We start from the raw sequence: 25,380 nt of genomic DNA, 5'->3' as shown, positions 1-25,380 counted from the left end.
ATATTTATATCAAGAAGTAATTAAACTTCTTCAGGAACCTCTTACAAGGATTTCTTTTTTAATTACTAGTGTGTTTACCAATTTATATGTATGTGTGTGTTTGTGCATAAATATATATAAAAGACCCCAGGAAAACAGCACTAAAATCAGCACTATGATAATGTACAGCTACTTAGACTCAATTTGACTTGCAACTTTTGTTTCCCAGATTGCAGCACTTGTGATGCTCCCATACACCTGTGAATTGGTGCGTGCCACATAGTGGTCAGAAATTTTATTCATGTTAAGGTCTGACCACACCAGTGAGTAAACTCCAGAGCCTCTCCTGAAGACATCCCCTGACTGATAATCAATCCAAATTCAATTACAAACAAATTATGACTCATTTTTGAGGATGCTTGATAAATACCGCAGCTTATATTTGGAGTACAGGTGTGCATATAGGTGCTAAGGATATAAACCCAGGGGTTTACTATACTTTTTTTTTAAAACCATAGAAAGGCCCAGATATTTTTAATAGTGTAAATGTTTTCCTGTCTGAGGGAAAACCAGCATTTTTTAATTAAACACAGATTAGATTATGAGCATTCCCTAACAAAAATAGATTCCAGGAAAACACAGATTGCTCTTAACACAGCCAAGAACATTTTTCTGCCTATCAGGAACTTGATTTCCAAGGACACAGTCAATGAGGTTGGAGAGTTTAGGAAATGTAGATCTCGTCCTCAATGGGAAAACAGTGTGTTCTTTGAGACATGCCTTATGTGCTGAACCTACCCACAGAAAACTGAATTTCAGTCCACTGCTAAGAAAACGTAGACAAAGAATGAATTGTCTTTCTAGACATGAGGAAGAGCCTTAAGGTACTAAAGGTGTCCAGCAAGCCTGAGTGCCCTAAGCAGATATTTGTACCACTATTTGTGTATAAGATTTTAAAGACTAGAGAATTGACTATTACAGGAAAGTGGTAAATTTAATTTTAAAAAAAATTAAAGAATTACCTCACATCAAGATTTATAAATTTCAAGTAATTGTCCTTATGTTTTTGCCTATAAAAGGCGCATCCCCAACAAAACTGTTTTTGTAAATATTCACCAACAGAGTGTCAGATTTATGGTAAAAAGCAAGGGTTTCACATTTTGGTAACAACATTGCTCTTTGTAAAGGTCAAATTTAGAAAAAAATTATTTAGCAGAAGAGTAAATCTGTGAACACTAAAATCCTCCAAATTTTAGCCTATTTCTATTAAAACTGAGCCATCATTACCAAATAAAAATGCCAAAATATTTGCACTCTGATATTTCCAAGAAGGAATAAGTCCATTTCATTGTGTTCACAGCAAGGTAATAAATAAACCTAATGCAATGTAGCCTTACTGTTTTACTGATAGCAGGTACGCATTCTGTTCTGAATTGATGTCCTAATTATACTGACTTAGTTAATTTCACAGAACTATTTTCCAAGAAATGTCAAAATGTACCAGCATAGGGCAGTAGTTTGCTGTTGTGTATTATGCTGCTCATTAACTACACTGAATTTAAAACCACACCTGCCTAGTCACATTTACTAGGGTTTTTTTCTGCATTTAAATAACTTAACTTTGATCTGTACCATACATGTTTCATAACTATTTGCCCTTGTGCAATTGCTACGTTATTTTGTTCTGTTACACGCCCCTTTTATCCATTTGGATCTCAATCCTGGACACCATCCAAGCAGAGGTAAATAGGATACTGCAGATCTGATAAACATACCAAGATAAAATTCATCTCTGTCCTTTCAGGGTGGCCCAACATCGCAGGTTGGTTCATCATTAGTCTTGATTTACAAAACAGTTCTAGTTAGGGCTGAGAGCAAAGGTGCAGCAGGTCAGCTCACTGGGGTGAGCTCGCCTGAAGTCCCTAGGGCTGCTTCACATTCAAATTTTTTCTGTCTGTTAGTGAAGTGTGGGGAGGGAATTGTTCAATTTAGTATTTATGGTGATATTTGAAAAGTTTCAAATACAAGACAATCCTGTCCGTCAGGCTTACTTCAGGTGTGTTGTCGGTTGTGGACTTTGAACACCTGCTAGCATTTAGTGTTAATCTGAGCTCATCTCATGTTATTGATTTTGTATTTGCATTGAAAACTTTAAGTTGTAATCAGTCAATATTGCATTAAGAATTACATATTGGTATGTGTCCTGCCCTCATACGTCTATATTACTCACTCTCTACTGAATTTCGAAAATGTGCAGGGACTACATTCAGTCATAAAGGGTTGTTCCAGAACCATACGATACTTTTCTAAAATAATCACTCTGGATTGCTTAAAATCATATATTCCTGAGGTTTGCTTCTATGTTAGATCTACAAATTGCTTTTAAGTCTTTTGAAAAGACTTAAACCTAATCTGAGGTTTTAGTCAGTGTTATCAGCCCCTCTGAGTGCACAGCATCATTAAAGAAAAGCAGTGTTGCACGCCTGTTGCCAGTGAATCCTTAAGAGACTGGCAGATCAGTCCACCTAAATATCTGGCTGCCCACAGGATTTTCCTGATATTTCCTTTCTAAAGATATCTAAGAGAATTCTTCTCTTGCTAAAAGTTGGAAATGCCAAAGTAACGGAAGAAATCTTACGACACACGGTTCTCTCCTTTGACCTTATTCTTCAGTAAGACCGAAATATCTAAAAGGATCTCTAGGCTTCCCACACACATTTCCCGGCAGAGAGACATTCCTGCCTGCCCGTCCTGCTGAGGGTTGCGACCACTGCTGCAGCCGCCTCCTCTCCTCCCAGCTCCCTGGATGCCAGGACCTCCTGCGGCCAGCGCCGCGCCCTCCTCGGCTAACTCGGCTTTGCCCCTGCAGCACTCACCTCCCATGCAGGCAGCCTGGGAGCAGCTCCCTGCTTGCCTCTTTGGGCAGGGCAGACAGAAACAGCTTTTAGGCCAGCGGTTTATGCTAATATATATATCATATATATGTTAGGCTTCTGTTAAATTTAGGAAACAAAAAAAGAAAAGGCCGAGAAGGCCGAGTAGGGTGTTGGTAATCTCTGGGCATCGGGTGCCGAGCAGATCAAACCAGCGACAGGCAGTTTTGCACAGTTTAATTCAAATCATTATTCCTTCTTCCTGTTCGTACAGATCCCGTGAAATGCCGTCATGAAATAAACAAACAGTCCTTAAAGCCTCAACGTGACAGCAGAGCATTTGATCCGCATGCTTTATTTTATAGAGAAGTAGACGACGCTGTCAGCGGACGCGGAACAGGCACCGGCTCTGTGCGCGGGGGGGGCCACAGGGAAGTGACCGACCCTCAGCAGCGGGCCCGGCCTGGCCACCGGAGCCGCTCGTCTCTTCGGCCCCGCCCGTGAAAGAGCTGGGAAGGAGCTTGGAGAGAGGCGGCTGAGGCCGCCCTCGCCCCATCGCCCCGTGGGCCGGCCCAGCCGCGCCACCGCCCGCCCGGCCCCCGCGCTCTCCTCAGGTGCCCGGCCACGAATCCGCGTCGCCGGCTCCTTCCTCCCGCCCCTCGCCAGCCGCCGGGAGGGGCGGGACCGGCGCCGACTCCGCTTTCGCTCCAGCCCTAGCTGCTGTTCCCTCTATTGCTCCCGCTGCAGCTCCCGCCCGTTCTGTTCCCGCTCCGCTCCGCCGCCCCCGCCGCCATGAGCACGGACCCCGTCGTCTTCGTGTCCGCCGCCAGGACCGCCGTGGGTGAGAGGCAGCGCCGGGTGCCCCGCCGGGACGGGGTGGCAGATGCTTCCCTCAGGGCTGGGCGGATGTCCGTGTGCTGATCGCTCTCCCTCTGTGTCCTCTCTCCCAGGATCCTTCAACGGTGGGCTATCGGCGCTCCCCGCGCACGAGCTGGGCGCCACCGTCATCAAGGAGGTGCTGCGGCGGGCCGGGCTGGCCCCCGAGGAGGTGTCGGAGGTGATCCTGGGGCAGGTCCTCACCGCAGGTACTCCCTCTCCACGGCCGCATCTCTCCGTGATTGCCCCAGTGAAACAGCTCAGGTTTCATCTTCCAGGACGTTATCCCTTGCCATTAGAAACACGCGGTTCCTTATTAAAGCGCTTGAGCGGCAGCGTGGTCACTTCTCCGTGTGCTCTGGGTGACCGAACCCATTGCTGGGTTTTTGGAAAGGATGCGGTGCAGGATAGTTTGGGGTGTTTTTAAATCCCCGAAGCAGGTAACAGTGTGTGTGTGAATGTCAGTTTATTTTCTTTGTTACAGCATCCCTTCTCTCACCTTGGTAATCTGCTCCTAAATTTAACGTCCTAAGTAATGATAACTCTGAAATTTTAAGAGCCAGGCCAGCATTTGTGCTTATCTGCAAGATCGACCTGCAAGATCTGTAATGCCATTTGCTCGGAGACAAATATTTTGATTTAATGAAAATGCGGGTGATAGGGAATCGTTTGTTTTAACAGATTCCTGCTTGTTCCAGGGTCATGTTTGATCAGCAGAGTCATAGGACAGGTTTGTGTTTTAAAGATGGAGGAAGAAAATAATAGAAATAAATATTTTTGTCTTACTTAAAGCTGAACTAGATTCCTATATATTTTTAGCATGCCGAATGATGTGCTCTCCTTAGCCATTTCTTTGCATATAAAGAGCCGACATTACTTTGGCCTGGGGAGATGCAGATGAAGACTCTTTTCTTTGAATATAGCGCTCCTATTATATCCATCGGGATTACAACAAAGACTGGAAACTTTCAGAAACTGTTCTTGTATAACTGTGCTTTTGGTTTCCATGTGAACTTTTAGGGAAAATTGTCTGCTGGTGATGTATAGATGTCAAAAGAAAAACTCTTCAGCAAGAGTTTAAAGTAGCAGTTTAAATGAGCTATCATCTTACAGATGTGCAGTGGGCTAGCGCTAATCTGAAGTGGGCGTTTCATCTGACCTGCCATCAAAAGCAGAGTGGCAGATATAAAACTAGCTGTAGTAAATCCCTGATCTTACAGGCATTTATTGATCAACAGTGTAAATGAGAGAGACTCCTGTTTACATATTGCTGCTGGGAACTTCCCTACCAACTGAAAGTAGGAGCAAGCTCTAAATTTTGGTGGAATTGGGGTACTGTTGTAAAAAGCGACAAGGCCAACATTCATTTTTTAAGAACAAAGATAAAATGCTGCCTGTTCCCACAGGTGCTGGCCAGAACCCCGTCCGGCAGGCGAGTGTTGGTGCAGGAATCCCATACTCTGTGCCTGCCTGGAGCTGCCAGATGATCTGTGGGTCAGGCTTGAAAGCGGTATGTCTGGCTGCTCAGTCCATACTGATGGGAGAATCCAGCATCGTTGTTGCAGGAGGCATGGAAAGTATGAGCAAGGTAAAGCAAAGGATTGCACTCACATTGTTCTGGCTTACTGGGAGCAAACAGCATTAAGTTATGTTGAAACCCTGTGTTTGTAGGCGGACATTTGGGAGACAGATCAAAAGAGTAGCTGTGATTTCTCTGCTTGCGAATGAATTTATACATGCAACAGTTGACTTCAGTTGTGTGCTTTGAAAAAATTAAAAAAGGAAAAGGCTTCATATTGTAGCTACTGAAAAGGTGCCATGCAAACACATACCGCACTTCAAATTCCATTTTCATTTCCATCTAGCCCTGTTATTCTGAATGATTTGCCTGTGACAGCTGGCAATAGACAGTTTTTTTGTGTTACAAGAAGCCCAAAGAAGGAATAACTGAAAATGTTAATTGTTCATCAAGCAATTTGAGCTTGGAAAGGAAGCAAAGCAGTTTTATTTCAAGGTGTCCATCCCAAGGCTGTATTCAGGAATGGTGCTGGGCTGGTGGTCTGATGCCCAAGAAAGGGATGGCCTCTTCTGCTGGGGCTCAGCTGCCTGTGCTGAGACTGATGTTGGCACTCTAGAGCAGACTGGTAGGATGAGAGACCCATGGCCTTGTGGCCCCAGGGACGATTGATTCAGTCTGGAGAAGAAATGCTTCTCCATGATCTGTTGCTGGGGGAACGCACAGGCCAAACAACATGCCAGCTGGCAGGCTTTGGAGGGAGAGGCAGAGCAGACAGCTGGGAAGACTACTGGGATTTGGGGTAGCTACTAGCAAGGCAGGAGTCTCTCTCTTCAGTGGTCTGGCGGTATTGTGCACGAGAGATGTAAACCATCTGACTCCTTTTGAAATACCTTCTTGCAGGCTCCTCATGTCGTTCACATGCGAGCTGGAGTGAAAATGGGAGAGGCTTCCTTGCAAGACACCATAATCCTTGATGGCCTTACAGATGCTTTTTATCAATATCATATGGGTATAACAGGTAAGTAATGACAGTCCAGAAAAGGAAAGGCTTAACTGGGGAGGAAAAAAGAATTCACTGACAAGAAATTTCAGAAACCTGAAGTTACAAATAAGGTGTTACAAGCTGTCCTTAAGTTGTAATCATGAAAAAGAAAGAAATCCATTATACTGAAAGACATTGAAGGCATCTTCCATTTTGTTTGTAAAGCTACTGTTCTGGGGGTTTTTTCTGTATGGGCTAATCTCCACCACATCTGAGAAATTTAATTTCAGAAAAAAAAATAAACAAAATGATCCCTGTATGTAACTGGAACACTTAGCAGCACAGATTTACAGTTAGGGGGAATTACGTAGTGTCCTGTGGGTACACATGGTTCCACAACCTCAGGTTATTGCACCCTGGATGGATAGTCAGCCAACTGCTTTTTCAGACCCTGCTTAGAAAACAGAGTAACTTCAGAACTGTTCCCTCTTCTGAAGCAGCTGTAGAAAGAACTGATCTTAATAGTCCAGAGAAGAAATAAACTAGGAAAAAAAAAAAACTAGAAAAAGCTTGTTTGCATTTTTATTTATTTTGATATAACATCTGGGAGATCCCACACAGAAATTTTCACCCTCAAGAGAAACTATGAGCATCATGAACAAACAAAATGAGGAAGTCAGAATGGAAACTGTTCAACAAGCTCAGCTGCTTGCTAGAGCAAACATTAATGACTACATTTGTGCTTACAATTTTACAACTTAAAATTTTTGCATTTCCTGATGGCAGTTTGCACTTTGTCCCTATTTCAGCTGAAAATGTGGCCAAACAGTGGCAAGTCAGCAGAGAGGAACAAGACCAGCTTGCTGTACAGTCACAAAACAGGGCAGAGGCAGCACAGAAAGCTGGCTATTTTACAAAAGAAATTGTTTCTGTTCTTGTACCTTCTAAAAAAGGTAGGTGTGAATGGATAATGAGAGGTGATTTTAAAGAAAAATCTGTTTTCTACTGTGTCTCCTATAATCAATTAATGATTTCCCACTTACACAGCCTTTTTGTAAGTATGTAGCCTGTTTTCAGCTTTCAGTGGATAATTTTTAAATAAGAAGAGAAGCAATACAAATCATCATGGGTCAGGGTCACTCTTTTTATATGGATCCGAATCATGGGTCATCTACCGCCACCACCTGCGACTCCTAGAACGCTTCCATCAACGCTGTCTCCATATAATCCTGAACATTCACTGGTCAGATTATGTGACTAATACATCTGTTCTAGAACAGGCAGCACTTACGAGTATTGAGGCCATGTTGCTGAGAACACAGCTGCGATGGGCAGGGCACGTCTCAAGGATGAAGGACCACCGCCTTCCTAAGTACGTGCTTTATGGTGAACTTGCCGCTGGCTGCTGCAAGAGAGGAGCCCCGAAGAGGAGATACAAGGACTCCCTTGAAACAACATCTCAGTCTTGGCCAGATTGATCAACATAACTGGTCTACTCTGGCCTTCAATCAGGAGGTCAGACACACTATCTTTAATGCTGCTGCTTCCTTTGAGAACGCACGCAGGATCACTCTCGAGGAGAAAGAATCGTGTCTTGCAGAATATACCACCTAAGGAATCTTTCTGCTGTGCCTTTTGCAACCGGATATGTCTGTCTCGTATTGGCCTTTTTAGCCACCAGCGCACTTGTAACAAATGTGGGTAGAGCCCTTCCCAAATCTTCATTTGCAAAGCCTAACCATGACTACTACCTAGACAAATCACTGACTTAACATAGGCTGGGATATGGTACCAAAATCAGTATTTTTCATTTTTTTTAAGGCTCCTGCTGCACCAAACTTAAAAATAGTCTTGTTGATCTGGCAGACATTGCCCACCTTGTACAATACACTATGACAATAATTAACTCGGTGAAGTTACTTATATTAGGTGTGCTTCTATTTAGGTGTGCTTCTATTTTGGGATATAAACAGGCCCATTATGGTGCTGGAGCCAGAGGTCTGTTTCTAGAGTAGGGGAATTCCCCAGCACCTTGTGAAGTAGATGTAAAAACTGAATTTTCCAGAAAGTTGTTCAACATTTGCATTGACTAGATCCTGCAGGAAGAGTCATGGCTTTAGGCCAGTTATAAACCAATGAAGGGCTTTTGTGACACCACTTTAGATAATAATGTTTAATGACACTTGGCTGCTCTTTGTAAAAAGATTACTACAAGCGTCATTTGAAATATAGCCTTCTGCCAGAAGAGAAGCTATTGGGTTAGGAACAGTGAGAACAAGATTGACTTCTATACAACTAGCCAGTATTTCAGTTGTTAGTGTTTGTCTTGAGGAAACCTGAGCTGTTTGCCCTGCTAGAAGGAGCTGGAGCGTTACAACAGTTTGTTAAACTGGACTGGGTTGGACTCTGACATAAGAATGGCTTGTTGGTTAAAAGGAATATGGTGTATATTCTCACTCAGCTTGTTATTTGTGCTGGCTTTCTGTTTGAGATGTGTGATTAGACTCTCCTGTGAGGGCATAATGCTCTGTTTTGCAGGTCCTATAGAAGTTAAAACAGATGAACACCCTCGACATGGGAGCAACTTGGAAACAATGGCAAAGTTAAAGCCCTGTTTCCTGACAGATGGAACTGGGACAGTCACAGCAGCTAATGCTTCAGGTTGGTCCATCTGGCTAAAATGAAATGGAAAAGAACAATAGCTGCCTGTGGCTCAAGGCAGGGTCTCTACAAGGGGTTTGGCTGCCTTGTGGGTACTGCCGAATGTATTTTGCAGGAAATGGCAATGTGTTTGACAACATAGGTAGAACTCAATTTTAGATGTGCTGGAGGATTTCTTTACAGATGAGTTGTCTTTTGTTTGCTTGTTTTCTATGAAACAATACAAGATTTTGAAGATTAACATCAGTATTTGATAGACTGGAATGAATAGAAACTACATCCTTTCTTTTTGAAAGCAGCTGTCTAGGAGTTTCTGATACTGCAGGTCTGGAAAGCTGAATGATTCGTGTTTGAATATGTTACTTGTGTGAGACTGCCACAGGCAGCTTTGAAACTTCTTCCCTTGTCCTCTTCCAAAGTCTACCTAAGAAATCTGATGTACTTCTTTTTCAGATTGTCAGTTATTCCACCTGCTGCTTTCCAAATAGAATCACAAATGTGTCACATTTCCAGCAGTAATTAAAAGTTCCCTTTTAAGTGTTCGTGGCAGAGATTAGACTTGGCTGATCTGAACAGTACTGACCTAAATCAATAAAATATTTGTGATTTTTGTTTTGTCTAAATTGTGAACTTATGCAAGCAGGAAAAACTGGTACAGTAAAAGCCCAACAAATACATACAAGTTATTTGTCATTCCACAGGTCTAAATGATGGAGCTGCAGCTGTACTTCTAATGAAGAAATCGGAAGCTGCTAGGAGAGGTCTTATGCCTTTGGCTCGGATTGTATCTTGGGCTCAGACAGGCATAGATCCATCTATAATGGGAGTAGGGCCCATTTCAGCAATAAGGAAAGCTGTAAGTAATAATCTAACTATTATATTAAAACTCTTGTTTGTAATTGCTTTTCATTTTCCAGCCATGCCTTGGTTTTTCTATGTTCTGAGGAAAACTTAGTAGAAAAAAATAAACTAAGTGAAAACAAGACTCAGAATAGCGGAGAGTAGGTAAGATGAAGATTTCTAGTGCCATCAGGCTAGTGCCTACTTGTTGGGAAAAAACCCAAATATATAGGTGTCCGAATGGAGTTTAGAGCATAAACTAGTCAGGTTTGTGGAAGGGCACCTAGGCAACCTTGGAGGCTAAAGGTCAAATTTCAGGGGTGTGTGTACTAACCTAGTGATGATTCAGTCCTGCCATGGTATGGTTCTGATAATGCGTCTGGCCAGGTTAATTTTCAGATCATTGCCTGATTGTATTTGCGACGGCACAACACTAAGAAGGGCCAGTGAGTGCATCTGCAATGGGAGGGTGCCCTTTGTGTTTCAGTTTGTCCTGCGAAAAGGTTGGAGCATACAAACTGGATTTCTTTCAGGTCAAACGGAACAATGTGCACTCCAAAACCACATCTAATGTGCTCGGACCATTACTGCACCCACTGATGTGCTCAGGGTTCAGTCCACAGGACAAGGTTCTCAAACAGAACACCCCAGTGAGCAGCCCTGATGGTACCACGCTGCTTGCTAATAAAGACGTAGCCCATTGCAACCCCAGCTGATTATTTGTTAAAACTGCGCTATGAAATTGAGCACGAAAAGAACTCTTGTACAACTAAGAACAGATTTGCTTCAGTATTCCTTCTTAGTTTTTTTAATATTACGTAACGGCCTTATTTTGTTCACCTCTGAAATGTCCTGGCAACATGGAAGGCTAACTTGAACTCACCCAAGCTCTGTGGCTTTTGACAAGAAATTCAGAATTGTAATGCTGAAGCTTTTTCTTACCAGATCTCAAACTGTTCTTTTAAATCAAAAATGCTGTAAATGCATATACAATACAGTTTTAGTTTAAATTGTAGTACAGACAAGTTGTATTTAACAGTACCTATAACTGCGTAGGTACTCTGAAAAAGGGCACACTGCTTCTTAATGTAAACTTTGTAATGTGTGTTATCAAATACTTCACATCCTTCATATATTATCTGCTTACCTCTTCAGATTTTTACCGTAGCACTAAATAGTGAGAGAATGACTAGGTTATACATTTTAGTTTTATGACGTACTGTATTTTAACCCTCTCCCAGAGGGAGAACAGTTTCCATACTGTCTTTTATAGAAAGAGGCCTTGCTCCTTGCCTGTAGCCTTGGAGGTGTACCCATCTGGCTAGCCTAGGTTGTAAAACGTCATTGCTGCAGATGATTCTGCTGAGAAAGTACTGCTGTTAGAAACAAAGTGGAAGTAAAAATGTACACACTTGAAACATGTCCAAGCCTGTACCAGAGTAGGCAATTGCATCACAAGTTTCTCAAGTGAAAACATGAGCCAAACCATCGTCCAAAATAGTTGCCTGTGAAGAGCTTCCTTCAAATGGAAACTTATGACTTAAAGGCAGGACTGTACAAATTACACATGACACTAATGATCGACACCTCACTATTTCCTGTATAGAAGTCTTTACTCAGTAGGGAATCTCTATAATAATAGTCTGACTATGTCCTGAAAAACTTGCTTTTATTCTGTTAAAGCCTACTTTTCAGTCTTCTAGTACTTGTTCTGGTAAGGGCATCATGAACAGTTTGATTCCCCATAATTGCCCCACTACCACTATGTGTGTAAAATTAGTCAGGATTTTTATGAGCAGCCAGCACATTACAGCACATTGTACTGACTGCTGCTGACACTGAAATTTTGTCTGTCTTCAAGAATTCTGTCGTCAGCCCTGGCTATAAAAAAATTGTTTTCCTTTAACTTTTTTAGAAGTGGTAGCTTTAAATTACCCAATTTAAATCTTATTAAAAATCTTCCTCTGATGCTTAAAAAAAACCTTAAAGATAATAAGCTCCTACTTGTGCTGTTTTTTTCAGATTGACAAAGCCAGCTGGACTCTAGAACAAGTTGACCTGTTTGAAATTAATGAAGCCTTTGCATCGCTATCTGTTGCAATAGCAAAAGAACTGAAAGTAAAACCAGAAAAGGTAATGAATATATTTGTAGGCTGGAATTACTTTGCCTCCTGTAATTCAAACTTATTCCATTCTGTGCATCTGGACTGTATTGGCGAGCATGGCCCTCTTGCAATCATTTTGCTGTAAGCAAATAGGACAGGAGGCCCAGGAGGCATTTCTTTGCACTGCTATGCCATCAGCTAGCTTTGCTAGCAGGCACAGTTTCCCAGCTGAAGAGATTACAACTTCTGTTGCAGTGGATTTTTATGCAAATCTAGGCAACTGCTTGAGCATACTTGTAATTAATTCACAATTTGAACATGCTGAAAGTGGTTTGTGCCACGGTATTATTCCAGTGATGGCAAAAAGCCATCCCTGAATTCACCTCAGTTATCTTCAGAGACAGGGTCCTTTCAGAAGAAATACTGATTAACAGCTGTTTCACCCCTGTTCACTTTCTCTGTGAAGTGGTGTTTGTTGTTTCAGGGTCGCGTGTAATCAAAGGGCTAGATCCAGCTAAGTCATTCCTGTTGAAAGTCAGCTAAGCTAGTTAAATGTTCTTGATTTACCATCTATATTGGGTTTTCTTTTTTTCTTTCCTCCCCAAGATTAATATCCAAGGGGGAGCTATTGCTCTTGGCCACCCTCTTGGTGCCTCTGGGTGTCGCATCCTTGTAACTCTTCTACATGCACTGGAACGAACTGGCGGAAAACGTGGTGTTGCTGCTCTCTGTATCGGAGGAGGAATGGGAATTGCCATGTGCGTTGAGCGATGAACACAATGAATGAATGAACAGCTAACGTTAACTAGCTTTGAAACATTTTACTAATAAACTTCTACTAATGGAGCTCACAGTTGTCTGTTTTGCCTAAAATTAAATAAGCTTACACCATTACTTTTTGCCACTCAATCACTGCCTTGTCAGAGACTGGTTGTTAACACACACTAGAACTTAAGTTCTCAGTGCAAGGACCAACCTTGCTTTCAAAAATTAGTTTGTTCACAAGAAAATAGCAGCAACATTCAACCACCTGTTTTATTAACATTTTAGTTATAAGAGTGAGAAGTGTAAGTGAAACAAACATAAATAAAGCCTAAGTTATTCTTCAAGTGCTCCAGACTGAACTGCATCCTCATAGCACCCTCTCTCTTCTTTCGTCTCAGGGTGCAGTTTAATAAGATCATCAATTCGAAGAATAGTAATTGCAGCTTCTGTTGCAAACTTTAGGCTCTTAGTTTTAACCATGGTGGGTTCAAAGACACCGGCTTGCTTGTTATCACGAGGTTTTCCATTGATCAAGTCAAGACCAATCCTGCAAAGAAGAAATGTTGTCAGATGGAGAGGCAGAAAAAGCAGAAATACAGTATGCTGTGTAACTACTACTATGTCACAGCGACAGACATAGGACTGAAGGGCAAAGGCAGAAAATCAGTGATAACATACACCCTTTTTTTACCACACAAATCATGGTTCAGCACACTGGGAGAACAATTTTCCTTTTAAGCCACCAACCCACATCACTTTACTTGCCTCCTAACAGACAGATACTTGCCATTTTAGATTCTTGCGCTCTGGGTTAACTTGAGCCTCATTGTGGAATGCTCTCAACTTTGCAACAAGATCTGTCGCATCCTGAGCGGCATTGACTGCCAATGTATTTGGAATTACTAAGAGGGATCTTGCAAATTCTGCTATTGCAAGTTGTTCACGTGACCCCTAGAAAGAGGAAAAAAGTTTTTAAACCAATTGGCTGCCACAAAAGAGGAAAAAATATAGCCATTATCAAGAACATCAATAATAGGTAGGGGTTTTCACATGCAAAACGTGGTTGGGTCAAAGAACCATATAGTCCAATTATCAGAGAAAGAATAATTTGTATCCTCCATTTTAAAGAAGCATCTTAGGTGACCCACAGAAATGACTTCTAATAAATGAAAACAAATGCTTGAAAATTCATTGTCCCAGTCTAACACACACACACTGTTGCTGCTTTGTCCAAGGCTTACCATGCTGGTTGCGTAATTTTCAAGATATATTGAAAGTGCTGCCTCTACAGCACCACCACCTGGGACAACAGACTTGGATTCCAAAACCCTTTTGACAACACAGAGAGCGTCGTGTATAGATCGCTCCATTTCATCACACATGAAGTCATTAGCTCCTCGTAAGATAATTGATGCTGAAGTACGAGCCTTTGTGCTAGGAGAAAAAAGGAACCAGAAGTCAGCTGTGTTGGACAGAATATAAAACTCTTCTTGCTAAAAATATTTCTTCTAAAGCCAAGTTCAGTTGAGCCCCATTCTTTCAACATTTAAATTCTTAACATTGTTGCACATTCTTGCAGGATATGTACACTGTAACTTGGAAAGTCAATAGTTTGATTTCTAATATGCAAGAACCTAGTTTGAGTTTTAGTCTTTTAAAGAAAGTCACCTGTCAAAGTATGATGACAAGATATTTTCCCATCAAACAGGGGAAAGTGTAGTTAGATATTAAGAAAGATCTCTTTTGCACACCCATCAAGTAAGCTAATGACTGCCAACATTACTGTGTATGCAGCGATCATGTAGCTGCCCCACAAGTGCCACATTCAGAGCATTTCATTCACACACAAATGAGACTACAGAAAGTTAAACACTTAAGAAGGATACTGAAGCAGTGGAAAAGTTAATATCCGAGGTATGCTCTTGTTAAATGAACTAACAAGCAGTGTTACTTAAATGAACTAACAAGGTACCAGACAACAATGAAACCAGCACAACTAAATACTGTCTTCCACTACAAATGGAAAAACTTAGCTTGCACCTCTTTGTTCATATGAAATTACTCAGATGGTACCTATTGCCCTTTACTGTCTGTAAAGGAAAGCCAGTTTTGAAACAATTTGTTTATAAACAAAAACTTAACTAAAATCTGTCTACCAACCTGATAGTCTTGAACATTGAAACTGCTGATCAGCCCCAGCAAAAGAGATTTAAAAACTGATACTTTCACCTCTAATTTGCACTGGATTTGTATACTCTTTCCCATGCACTCAGTAACTACTCAGACCACTGTGATAGCATGGAAGTAAATAAGTGAGATTTTATCTCGAGCTTAGAAAATATACACAAAACTGAGCATTTTAAAAAGGATCCTTACTTCTTGATTAAAATCAGCTCATCGTCACAGATTCTTTCTTGAATCACCTCTTCTGCCTGTCCGAGCATTAATGCCTCAAAACTCTCCTCACCTTCAAGGTTTGCAAGGGTTGAACATATGGTTGCTTTAACAAACAAAAAAGTGAAGTTAGCATTCAATTCCAGCACGTTATCCCCTGCCAACTTACCAGAACAGACATATGGAAAGAAAAACATAAACTAAGCTGAAAACAGAAATAAAAGCTGCATAAGTAGGTTTTTCTTAAACTAAACAGCACTTCTAATTCTCAGGCAGCAATTTAATATTCCACAGTTTATAACTGACACTGCCTCTTTTTGCTCAGCTTTTACAGCACTTACTTTTCCACAGCTAGGACAAGCTCCCATGCTTTACCAAAATGAAAATGTTTTCTTCCAAATTTTAGAACTGACAGATAAAATCCGTATAGGACCAGAATTTTTTTAAGCACGTATTCAGTGATTTAGGAGTTCTTCATTCGTCTTGAACTATCTAAACAACATACTTAACTGTCTAAACAGAGGCTTATGAATGCATGCATAATAGAAAACTTCTAAATAAATAGAGATTATGGCTCCCATTTCCACAAGAGGCCAGTCTTCACAGTGCAAGGCAGTTATTTTCTTCCCCCACTGTAAATCTTCAGCAATCAACCCTTACAGTAGTCATTAACTTTGACAGAAATCACTTAAAAGCAACAGTAGAGTTAAAAACAAGTGGCTCAGCTTTACTCATCCAGGCCTTGCATGTTAAGAAGCTGTATTTTTTAAATTAGTAACTAATATGACAACAGCTTTTACTTTAAAGAATACATTAAAAAAAAAAAGTTATTTTTATACACACATACCTCCAGATGCCTTAGCAATCCGCTTAAGGTCCTTTTTTACAACTCTTCGTACTGCCATAGCCCCAGCATCAACAAAGTATTTCAGACACATATCATCAATACCTCCAGTGGTGAGAATAACATTGGCACCAGTGGCCAAAATCTTCTGGATCCTTTCTTTGGTAATATCTGACTCTCTACAAAGATAAAGTTATAAAAATGTATTTAAAAATCTACCATCTACCTGTCAACCCATTTCCTGGAAACTTAATGCAGAGCTCTGCAAGAATGGACCACTGCACAAACACTCTTGGATTTCTCAAAAACTGACTTAAAACTAGTTCTGCCTCCAGAAGCGAAAACTTCTACCATTAGCATTTCGTACTGTTGGGAAATGTAAACATTCAAAATATTTTTACCTCTTGCACTCAGACAAAATTACATCGAGCCACTCAACCGGAGAAACCAAATCAAGCCTGTGAAACCCCACTGTCTCAGTTACTCAAGCTTCCACACACCTCTGCCTTATCTGGTCCAGCTTCTCAGGGTCTGAGATAACAACCTGAACACCAAGCTTCATTTTTGCTTTCTGCAGGCTGAAGTCAAGGCATGCAATCTTTGCATTAACTATTCTCTTGGTCATACCTGGCAAGTAAAAACAAGACAGAAAAAGGGTTTTTGTCCAATTGAGTTAACAGAACATCAAGTCAGCATTAGAGATGAAAACTAGATTTTCACGTTTCATATTTCTACTGTTTGCTTCTCCACCTCCAGTTCTGCCACAGTGTAGAAAAATGCTTATAAAGATGCTCCTGTAACCTGTTACCGTTTTACATACCCTGTCCCCAAAATGCGAATGACCACGAAAATCTGACCTATGGTCTTGCATCCTCCAAGTTACCTCGCTGCGGTTCTGCTAAATGTAACAGTTCCCCACAAACCTGGCACTGGCTCTTCACAAGGGAGATGGTAAAGTTCCATCAAATCACAGTGTTACCATGCTGACACTGAGCTAGGAAAACTACAGCAGTGTACCAACAATTTGTGGATCACTGCTAGCTGGTAGACTCTAGTTTAAAAACCACTGCTGAAGTGCAGTATTTTGTGTTCTTGGTTAGTTGTTCTGGAATTCACTTGCGACTAATGCACTCAGTAAGAACAGCCACACAGAAAGACTAAGAGGACTGAGTTCACACAAAACATTCGTGAAACAGAGCATGTTCTTACCCTGTGAGCCCACGACGCAGTTCAGAGCGTAACCGTTCACAAGAATGCTTTCTTTTTGGCTGCGGCCATGGGCCTTCAAAACATTAACCGAGTTGATTGGATACCGAGCCTGCCCCTTCTGGTCTGTGTATTTAACTGCTAGGGCAGCATCCACCACCATATTAGCAAAGAAATCACCATCACTAAAATGCTGTTAAGGTTAAGACTGAAGAAGAAAACTAGTATTACACTTAAGAAAAAAACCCAAAACAAACACGTAACTAACAGTGCCCAAATTAAGTTTCCAAAAAAGAACTTCAGAAAGGCAAAGTGCTAGCTCTCTTTTCTATTGCCTTAAAGGAATGAGTAATTATAAAAACTGAAAGACTGGTAAGAAAACTGTGACAGGCCACTGTCACATCTGCGTTTTATGCACTTTTTGTTCTTTAAGAAAAAACCTATCCTATGTTCAGTCTTCACAAAAGCTAAAAATGCTAGGTTTTCTGTGACTATGGAATGAAATGCAAGTTTCTTTCTTCTAGATTCACTGCCAGGTACTTCTGTAACACGTTCTTCCATTCACACAACTCTTTATCCAGTCTCGCTAACAAGCAATGCAAATGTTAGGAAACAATGTGCTGTTAAAGCTATTACCAGTGTCAATCAAGATTTAAATAAATTGGAAGAGTTTGAACATGTTTTCCCATGCCAGGTAATATTATCTGTGAAACATTTTTCACACTCCTTTTATAAAAACAACAGCTTAAATATTGTACCCTGTTCATATAAACTGCTGCAAAGGAAACTAGCCCAGCTCCTCAAGCTCTCCAATCAATTCCTCTCACTTAACTCACTCGATCAAGTTAAAGGATACACTCCTATAATTTTTGAGGACATTGATGTTTTAGCAGCATTAATTAGGCACTCCCTGCCCAATTCATCTGTGTTAATAACAAGATTTTCATTGATGTAGCGTACAGCTTCCCTGTAGAATAAAGACAAATACTGGTAAAGAATTATCCCAACAAAAAGACAAAAAACTTACATACATATTTTCAGTCCTTTTAAATATCACCTCAAAGAACAAAGAGATGAAATCAATTCATCTCCTAGGACAGTAATGAGACTGCAGAAATACAAGTAAAAAAACCCCAAACCAAAACCAACAAAAAACCCAACACCCCCCCAACAAAGCACCATATCCACTTGGCACCAAGAAGTCTCTATTAATACAGTCACAACTACAGAAATTTAACTGTATTAGTTTCTTACTTGCAAGCAAGTCGGTATCCACCAATAATGGAGGTCGGATGAATTTTCTGTTTCACCAGCTCATCTGCATTTTTGAGAAGTTCTGCAGCAATAATTACCTGTTTGAAATACAAACATTAAATATATTCCATATAAGCAAAATAACTACCTGTTGCAACCTAAAACTATGAATAGTTTCTGACATCAGGTGAAGGCCACCTGATTCCACCCCCCACCAAGCTGTCTAAAGTCTCAGGCAAGTTTTCAACACTCAGCATCCTTGTTAGTCCTAACACTTTAATTTCTCGTGGTTGTTAAAAATTAAAAACTTTAATTCAGCCTCTATCATCAACCTTCAAGAAAGAAAAAATAAATAATGTAAGAGGGAAGCAAATTCCCTTCCAGAGCACCAGGTACTTATGGAAACTAGCACCTCTAGAAAAACACAAAGTCTGTTTTTTTTATTCTGCAACCAACTTTAAAAAACTGCTTACAATCAACCCCAAGGTTCTTAATTCTATGTCATTAATCAACGCTGCATCGACACTTGTAACAGGTAAATGAAAAGCCGCACTGTGATAATAATAAAACATTAACTTTTGATGTATCTGTCTGTAAAACTTTCTACGTACCACTGAGGTGGTCCCATCGCCAACTTCTTTGTCCTGCAGGTCTGCCAGCTCACAAAGAACTTTTGCAGCAGGATGTTCCACTTCTAGTAGTTTCAGAATGGTTGCACCATCATTAGTAATGGTCACATCCTAATTTTCAGAAATGAAGTGTGATGTTAATTTCTATTACATTTTTACTGTTGTGTTTCATACAAAGATAATTATTCTTTGCAAATATCCATAAAATATTTATACCAAAAATTTCCTGCTTCTTTTTAACCAGAAGTCCCGCTCTAACAACAGAAATGCAGAATCTGCATTTTTTTATCAGAAAAGCCTTTATGTTACAGAATCTCATCACATATTTTGCACGTACCTTATTAGTAGTTGTGCAATGAGTACCCTCTAATACACAATTTGATTACAACAGCCTGTAAAATGACACACTTTCTTCAGTTGCTTGAAATATTTTAAAATACAAAATATTGCCTTAAAATCATTATGGGGTTATTTAAATTGGGGTTTTTTGGTTACTTCTCCTGATGTGGAGACCAGAGCCTGACTTAAATGGTGATACTCACTTCTTGGAATCTTATGATATATTCAAAGTGGTGACAAGAACTTACATACAGAAAAGAGACAACTGTAAGACGTAAACTACCACAACAGATGAAACTAAAACGATGTAGCACACATTACCTGATAGTCAATTTTACCAGAGTTCTCCTATCCCCCCCCCCTCAGAACCATGGGAAAAAAAGGCACGTGCACATTAAGCCTATGAAGCACACTGCGTGGAAGCACTTTTACACAGCAATACAAGTCCTCCGGACATTTCTTAAAGGAAGTTTACTTACCCCTATATCATCCACCAGCATCTTATCCAGACCAACTGGCCCAAGAGAACTCTTCACAATATTGGCAATAGCAGATGCAGCAGTAACTGAATAAAGGAAATTAAAAAAGAAACTATAAAGTTTTATCTTTTAATTTCAGGGTGAGTCTCAGGTTTCCAAGAACCCATTATTCAGAAACTAGAAATAAAGTGATCTAGTTTAGGAGTAGGTTTCAGCCTATCTAACCTGAAGCTCTATCTTACTTTGCTATCCTTGCTGCTACTAAAAAATACACTTCTGCCAAACCTTACTCTTCCCTCCACGCTGGTTTAGCTAACTAACCTGGCAAAACTGACTGATAGAAAAAGAATCCTTTTTCTGTTGGCTGGGTAAAATGGAGGACAGGACTGAGGTCAGAAGAGCAGAGTACTGCTGCTTTTGACTGCAGCAAGTCACGCCATGAGACTTCATTCTCATTTACTCCTTAGTTCTACCCAGAAATCCATGGTATCACCGTATATCAATCAGTAAAACATCTTTTTGCTCCGTGATGGAAACAAAACACTTACTCTGCAACTAAGTCACTGAAGCAAAAAGGTGACCTTTAAGTCAAAGTAGCATAAAGCAAAGATACAAGCTCATTCAAAGGTTGTTCTGCCAACTTCATATAGGAAAAAGATACAATCAACCTTTTCCTTCAGACCGTGGCAAGTTTTTCTCTATCCCACAAGCATAGCCACTTAATCTAGAAAATGAAAAAGTGGTAGTATAATGGGAATAGTTACAACTCAGAGACCATCCCTTCCAACAATGCAGTTGTTGCTTTTGCTTTAGAGGAGTAATGGCAGCGTTCTAGAAGAAATAACATTGTACCAAAGGTGCCATTATCAAGTGCAATCTCAGTCGCGAATTAAGGTAATTTTAAGTGTTCTGCCTAAAACGTCACCAGAGTCGCAGAGCTCTTAGGATCATCAGGGAGCAGGTCTTCAGCTTTTTCCTTTGTCTTTTAGCTACTCAGAATCTGAGATCGGTCTCGGAATTTGCAGCATTCCCCCAGGACTTTAGGTACAATCCTGAGCGATGCGGAACGTGTTTGAGAACCACAATTAAAGACGCTCATCCCGAGGATGCTGTCTACTTCCAGAAGCAGGTTATTCCCCCGGGCTGGTTAGCAGGTCCCTTCCCCCGCCCGGCTCCTCGGCCAGCCCGCAGGCCTTGCTGGCTTTCACCCTGCGCAGTTCGGGACGGAACCGAGCGACCTCCGCCCAGCAGCCGCCCTGCCCCCGGTGTGCGCCGCTACCAAGGGGAGGAGGTCGCGGGACGCGGGATCCCCCCCGCCACTCGGACGCCTGCGAGAGGCGCGGGATTGCGCGTATCCCCTATCTGCCCGCAGGAAGGAGCAGTGCCTCCCCCCGCCTTCTTTCCCTCCCCGCAGGCGGCAGCGGCCCGGGGCGCAGGGAATCTGGCGGGAGGGCGCGGCCGCTCCCGGGCGAGCACATGGCGGCGGTGACCATGGCCGCGCCATATTCACTCCCTCATGCCCCTCCCTTGCCCCCCCTCCGCCGGTCCCCGCCGGGGCGCGCCGCCGTTACCGTTCTGCGTGCGGACCGTATCGCCGCTGGTGCGCTCGCCGAACACGGCCAAGGGCCCCTCCATTGCCGACATGTTCCCGCCCGGCCGCGGCGCTACAGGCACAGGCAACACAGGGCGCGGACTGGCACGATCGCCGGAGCGGCGCGAGGCACGCTGGGAACGCGCCTCCCGCTCCCCCCGCGAGAGGGCGGTGGGAAAGGGGCCGGCCCTGCGCGCGCGCGGGGGCGGGGACACCTCGAGCCTGACCAATCCTGAGGCGCGGCACCGCCCAGCCTCGAGCCGCGATTGGCGGGCGCGCCTGAACAAAGCCGGCGCGCGACGTGGGGCGGGGGCGCTTCCAGGAGCTTCTAGAAGGTGTTGGGGGCTTGCGCGCGCAGGCGTGCGGGGTTCCTCCGGTCCTGGGGGGCGCTGGGGGGAAGAATGGGCGCGGAGTAGGCGGGGAGCGGCAGCGGGAGATCCGTGCTGACCAGCACAGGGAACTAGGCTGCCTTTGGAACTGGGGCCGTCCTCGGGATAACTGTCTTTAATTGTGGTTCTCAAACACGTTCCACATCGCTTAGGATTGTACCCAAAGTCCTGGGGGAATGTTGCAAATTCCGAGACCGATCTCAGATTCTGAGTAGACAAAGGAAAAAGCTGAAGACCTGCTCCCTGATGATCCTAAGAGCTCTGCAGCTCTGGTGACGCTTTAGGCAGAACACTTAGAATTACCTTAATTCGCGACTGAGATTGCACTTGATAATGGCACCTTTGGTACAATGTTATTTCTTCTAGAACGCTGCCATTACTCCTCTAAAGCAAAAGCAACAACTGCATTGTTCGAAGGGAAGGTCTCTGAGTTGTAACTATTCCCATTATACTTCTAATATTCCCATATACTGCCCGCAAGTGGAGCGAGGCTGCAGGAGCCGAGGCCGGCACTGCCGCGGGCCCGTGTGCCCGTTCGGCGGCGACAGAGCCGCCCCCCGCCGGGCAGAGCGGCACCGTGTTACCATGAGCAGCGCCAGGGAGCTCTTGCAGCGGCTCGGGCCTCTCCGCCCCGCGGTTCTCGCAGCCCCCCGCCCACCTCTGCCATGTCCCCAGCTCCCGCTTTCTTAGACCCGTCCCAAGAAACGCAGACCTGGCCTCTGCAACCCGGTATCTCCCTCAAGCCCTCTTCTCACGGGGAAGAGTTAAAAGATGACCCCTCGAGTCGGGTAAGTGTTTTCTGCCCTATTCTGTGAGACGTGACTGACACCAGAGCACAGTTCCCCGGGGCGTTTGCACTGGAAGCGGCGCTCAGCCGGCGCTCGCTGCTTCCGCCTGACCCCGCCCGCGTCGGGTGGAATTCTCGCGGCCGCTTCCGCGGGAAGTGCCGCCCCACGCTCATGGCGGCGCCCAGGTGTCCGTGAGCGGAGGGAGCAGAGGGGACGCCCCCCGGGGCTGTGGAGGCGCCGGCTCCTCATGGCGCTGAGCAGCCCCAGCCGCCTGCTGCTGGCGGCCGGCCGGCTCCGGGCAGCGGGTAAGCTCACGGGTCGCCGTGCCGGCTGCTCCCGGCGGGGGAACGCTCCCGGGGCGTCTTGGCGGTGCTGCTGTGCCAAGGAATGAAATATTATACCCTGTTATTTGGTAGCGCTGTCATTGGTTCCTTGTGTAATTCGTTTTCAGTATTTTGTAAAGCCTTGGTCCTAGCGATTTCCTAGTCACGTGTGAGTTTATATTTTACATATAAGTTTTGAAACAGCGTTTATATACTAGCAGTTCACCTCATAAATTGGAGGAACAGGTTGAGGTCTTGTTATACATCTGTTAAGTGTGTTTAAAAAAAAAACACCACAAACCTGATTTTGCTCTGCTGACTTTTACAAGCTGTATCGTTCTGTACTGTATTCATTCTACTGTTTGCACTACGGTTTTTTTTAACCTGTGTGGTATTTTTTTCGGCTCTCCCCCCAAGGTCTTCATTTTGCATCAACTACAGCCGGTCTCAAACCTGAGATCAAAGTGGACACTAGTGAAAATGAGGTTGTTGCCCCAGACTTCACTAACAGAAATCCTCGTAACTTGGAGCAGTTGGCCCTGGCTAGGAAGGAGCGTGGCTGGAAGACAACATGGCCAAAGCGTGAGTTCTGGCATAGGTGAGTCAGAAAGTCACCAGCAGCAATGAAGACTCCAAAAGAAAAAAAAAACAAACAACAAAACAAACCCCAGAAACCCACCAGGTGGAAACTATTCAAAATGTGTTTTCTGGGTTGATGCATCAGTTATCATGCTAGTGTTTATTAATGAGCAGGTATCTGTGTTAAAAAACAGCAGACTAACATCACATGAAGCTCACCATGTGCAGTGAAGATCTTTCCATCTCTTATTAAGGCAGCAGTAATATTGCTTAAGCAACTGCTTTTTAACTCAGGATTCTATTAGTTCTGTGCTGACCAGCTTCATTGTTTTATTTGAGGCAACATAATTGTCTGGGTTTTTTCTTTTGTGGGGTTTTGGGGTGGAGGGGGTTTGGTTGCTTGGTTGTGTTGGTTTATTTTTTATTTGCTTGTCTTCTAGAAAATAAGTTCATTTTAAGCTAGGGTTTCAAAATCATTATTTTGTTCTTGAGGAGAGATCCACATTCAGTTCGTTCACACCGGGAAATCTGGTAATTGCCTCAGTGCAATAAGAAATAGTTGTTCCTAATAAATACTGTGTAGTTATGTGTAGAGATTTATGATGTTTTCTCTGACAACTTTCTCAACAATTTCTTGCCTGCTGTGGCAGCACAAGCCCCTAAGAGAGTGTATAGCAGCCCTAAAGCTCCTTTTCTGCTGGAGAAGTTCCCCTCATCTAGCCCATATGTACCTGTTCCACACTGTGCAGGTGTACAGTGCTTGGTTTGGAGTGCATGCTGGTCTGAGGCAACGTAGGACCTGAGTAACTGATGAAAAGTTGCTCTTGGAATTTCACTCTTCTCAACCAGTAATACGATTCTTATTTCTGTCCTAATAAGCAAAACCCTACATATAATATAATATAATGTAATGTAATATAATATCATGCTAGTACATTCAGCTTTATTTCACAAAGGGAGTAATTTAAGCATATGAATGTGTTCTCTGGAAAAGACATAATCCCGTGTTATTTCTTTCCTGCACTTAGATTGCGGCTTGAGCGGACACAGCATTATGTAGAAGCCTTTGTTGAGCGCTCCAATGGGGATGTTGTGGTATCTGCCTCCACCCGAGAGTGGGCCATAAAAAGACACTTGTACAGTCCCAAGGGAGTAGCTGCATGCAAAAACCTTGGCCGTGTAATGGCACAGCGCTGTTTGGAAGCAGGAATCAACTTTGTGAACTTTAAAGCCATTATCCCCTGGGAATATCGTTGTGACTCGGCAAGTACCCATCTCCTTATTTCTTTGTCTCTTTTTTCCTTTTTAGGCATTAATTTTACATCCCGTCCCTCTTAATTTTCTTCATGTGGTTTGACAGTCCCTCCTTGCAACACTCAAAAAGGCAGCTTTGACAAGCTGCAGTTCCTGGTAGTATGCTTCTGTGAGGCTGTAAAGCTCTGCCCTCCACCTAACATGTCCTCACTGATATTTCAGTACTGATGGCTTTTCTTTGTATTTATTCATGTCTCTATCTTTTAAACAAGATTCAGGAATTCGAAAAAGCAATGGAGGAGGGTGGTGTTGTTCTGCGCGAGCCACGAAGAATCTATCGGTAAAATAGAGACTTCTAGGAAGACTTTCCAAGGAAAAATGATCACTTCTTTAAGTCTGTGTATTAGCACAGTGAAGGACCAGAGCTGGAAAAAATTGAAATGTGTCATCTTATAATAAAATACTTTTAAATGGGCAAAACTGTGTCATATTCTTGATTCTAAAATGATCAACACCTTTAAGGCTAGAATAAATTTATCATAGGTCAGCCTGATAGGTTGACAGAATTTACTTCATAATTCAACAATTTTAAGGTATATTTTATTTTTGATATTTGATTTTGTTTGTTCTAACATGAACTCTGGAAATGCTTTGATATTTGATCCCTGTATGCTGCCAGTCTAATTTAGCAAAATGTAGTCATTATGTGAA

General features: G+C 42.7%; 3 protein-coding genes and 1 non-coding gene across 5 annotated transcripts; 2 read left to right on the top strand and 2 right to left on the bottom strand.

Annotated features, from left to right (window-relative positions):
- Positions 1-3,463: 3,463 nt before the first annotated feature.
- ACAT2 (acetyl-CoA acetyltransferase 2) lies at positions 3,464-12,681 on the top strand. The gene is made up of 9 exons (XM_064649008.1): positions 3,464-3,693; positions 3,803-3,937; positions 5,135-5,316; positions 6,148-6,265; positions 7,039-7,182; positions 8,768-8,890; positions 9,592-9,746; positions 11,753-11,863; positions 12,442-12,681. Exons 1-9 carry the CDS (start codon positions 3,645-3,647, stop codon positions 12,607-12,609), a joined length of 1,185 nt encoding a protein of 394 aa, XP_064505078.1. The 5' UTR covers positions 3,464-3,644; the 3' UTR covers positions 12,610-12,681.
- A 164-nt stretch (positions 12,682-12,845) lies between these two features.
- TCP1 (t-complex 1) lies at positions 12,846-21,499 on the bottom strand. 2 transcript variants are annotated; one of them, XM_064649001.1, is made up of 12 exons: positions 21,317-21,499; positions 19,746-19,831; positions 18,910-19,038; positions 18,299-18,396; positions 17,901-18,011; positions 17,048-17,229; positions 16,339-16,465; positions 15,842-16,017; positions 14,977-15,100; positions 13,842-14,034; positions 13,388-13,551; positions 12,846-13,147 (listed from the first exon to the last, which is right to left on the bottom strand). In XM_064649001.1, the coding sequence occupies exons 1-12, from the start codon at positions 21,387-21,389 to the stop codon at positions 12,934-12,936; spliced, it is 1,677 nt and encodes a 558-aa protein (XP_064505071.1). In that variant the 5' UTR covers positions 21,390-21,499; the 3' UTR covers positions 12,846-12,933. The 2 variants fall into 2 exon arrangements, with proteins under 2 accessions (XP_064505071.1, XP_064505072.1); XM_064649002.1 differs by lacking the exon at positions 21,317-21,499 and adding an exon at positions 20,294-20,314.
- On the bottom strand, positions 20,368-20,503 carry LOC135412539 (small nucleolar RNA SNORA29). The gene has a single exon (XR_010429735.1). It is a non-coding gene; the product is annotated as a small nucleolar RNA SNORA29 (small nucleolar RNA).
- A 1,148-nt stretch (positions 21,500-22,647) lies between the features above and the next one.
- Positions 22,648-25,149, top strand: MRPL18 (mitochondrial ribosomal protein L18). Its single transcript, XM_064649009.1, has 4 exons — positions 22,648-22,818; positions 23,254-23,434; positions 24,444-24,678; positions 24,942-25,149. Exons 1-4 carry the CDS (start codon positions 22,761-22,763, stop codon positions 25,011-25,013), a joined length of 546 nt encoding a protein of 181 aa, XP_064505079.1. The 5' UTR covers positions 22,648-22,760; the 3' UTR covers positions 25,014-25,149.
- Positions 25,150-25,380: the final 231 nt, after the last annotated feature.

This window comes from Pseudopipra pipra, chromosome 3 (assembly GCF_036250125.1).
Source record: "Pseudopipra pipra isolate bDixPip1 chromosome 3, bDixPip1.hap1, whole genome shotgun sequence".
NCBI lineage: Eukaryota > Metazoa > Chordata > Aves > Passeriformes > Pipridae > Pseudopipra > Pseudopipra pipra.
Note: the sequence above shows the minus strand (reverse complement) of the source record. Positions and strands in the feature narration are given on the sequence as shown.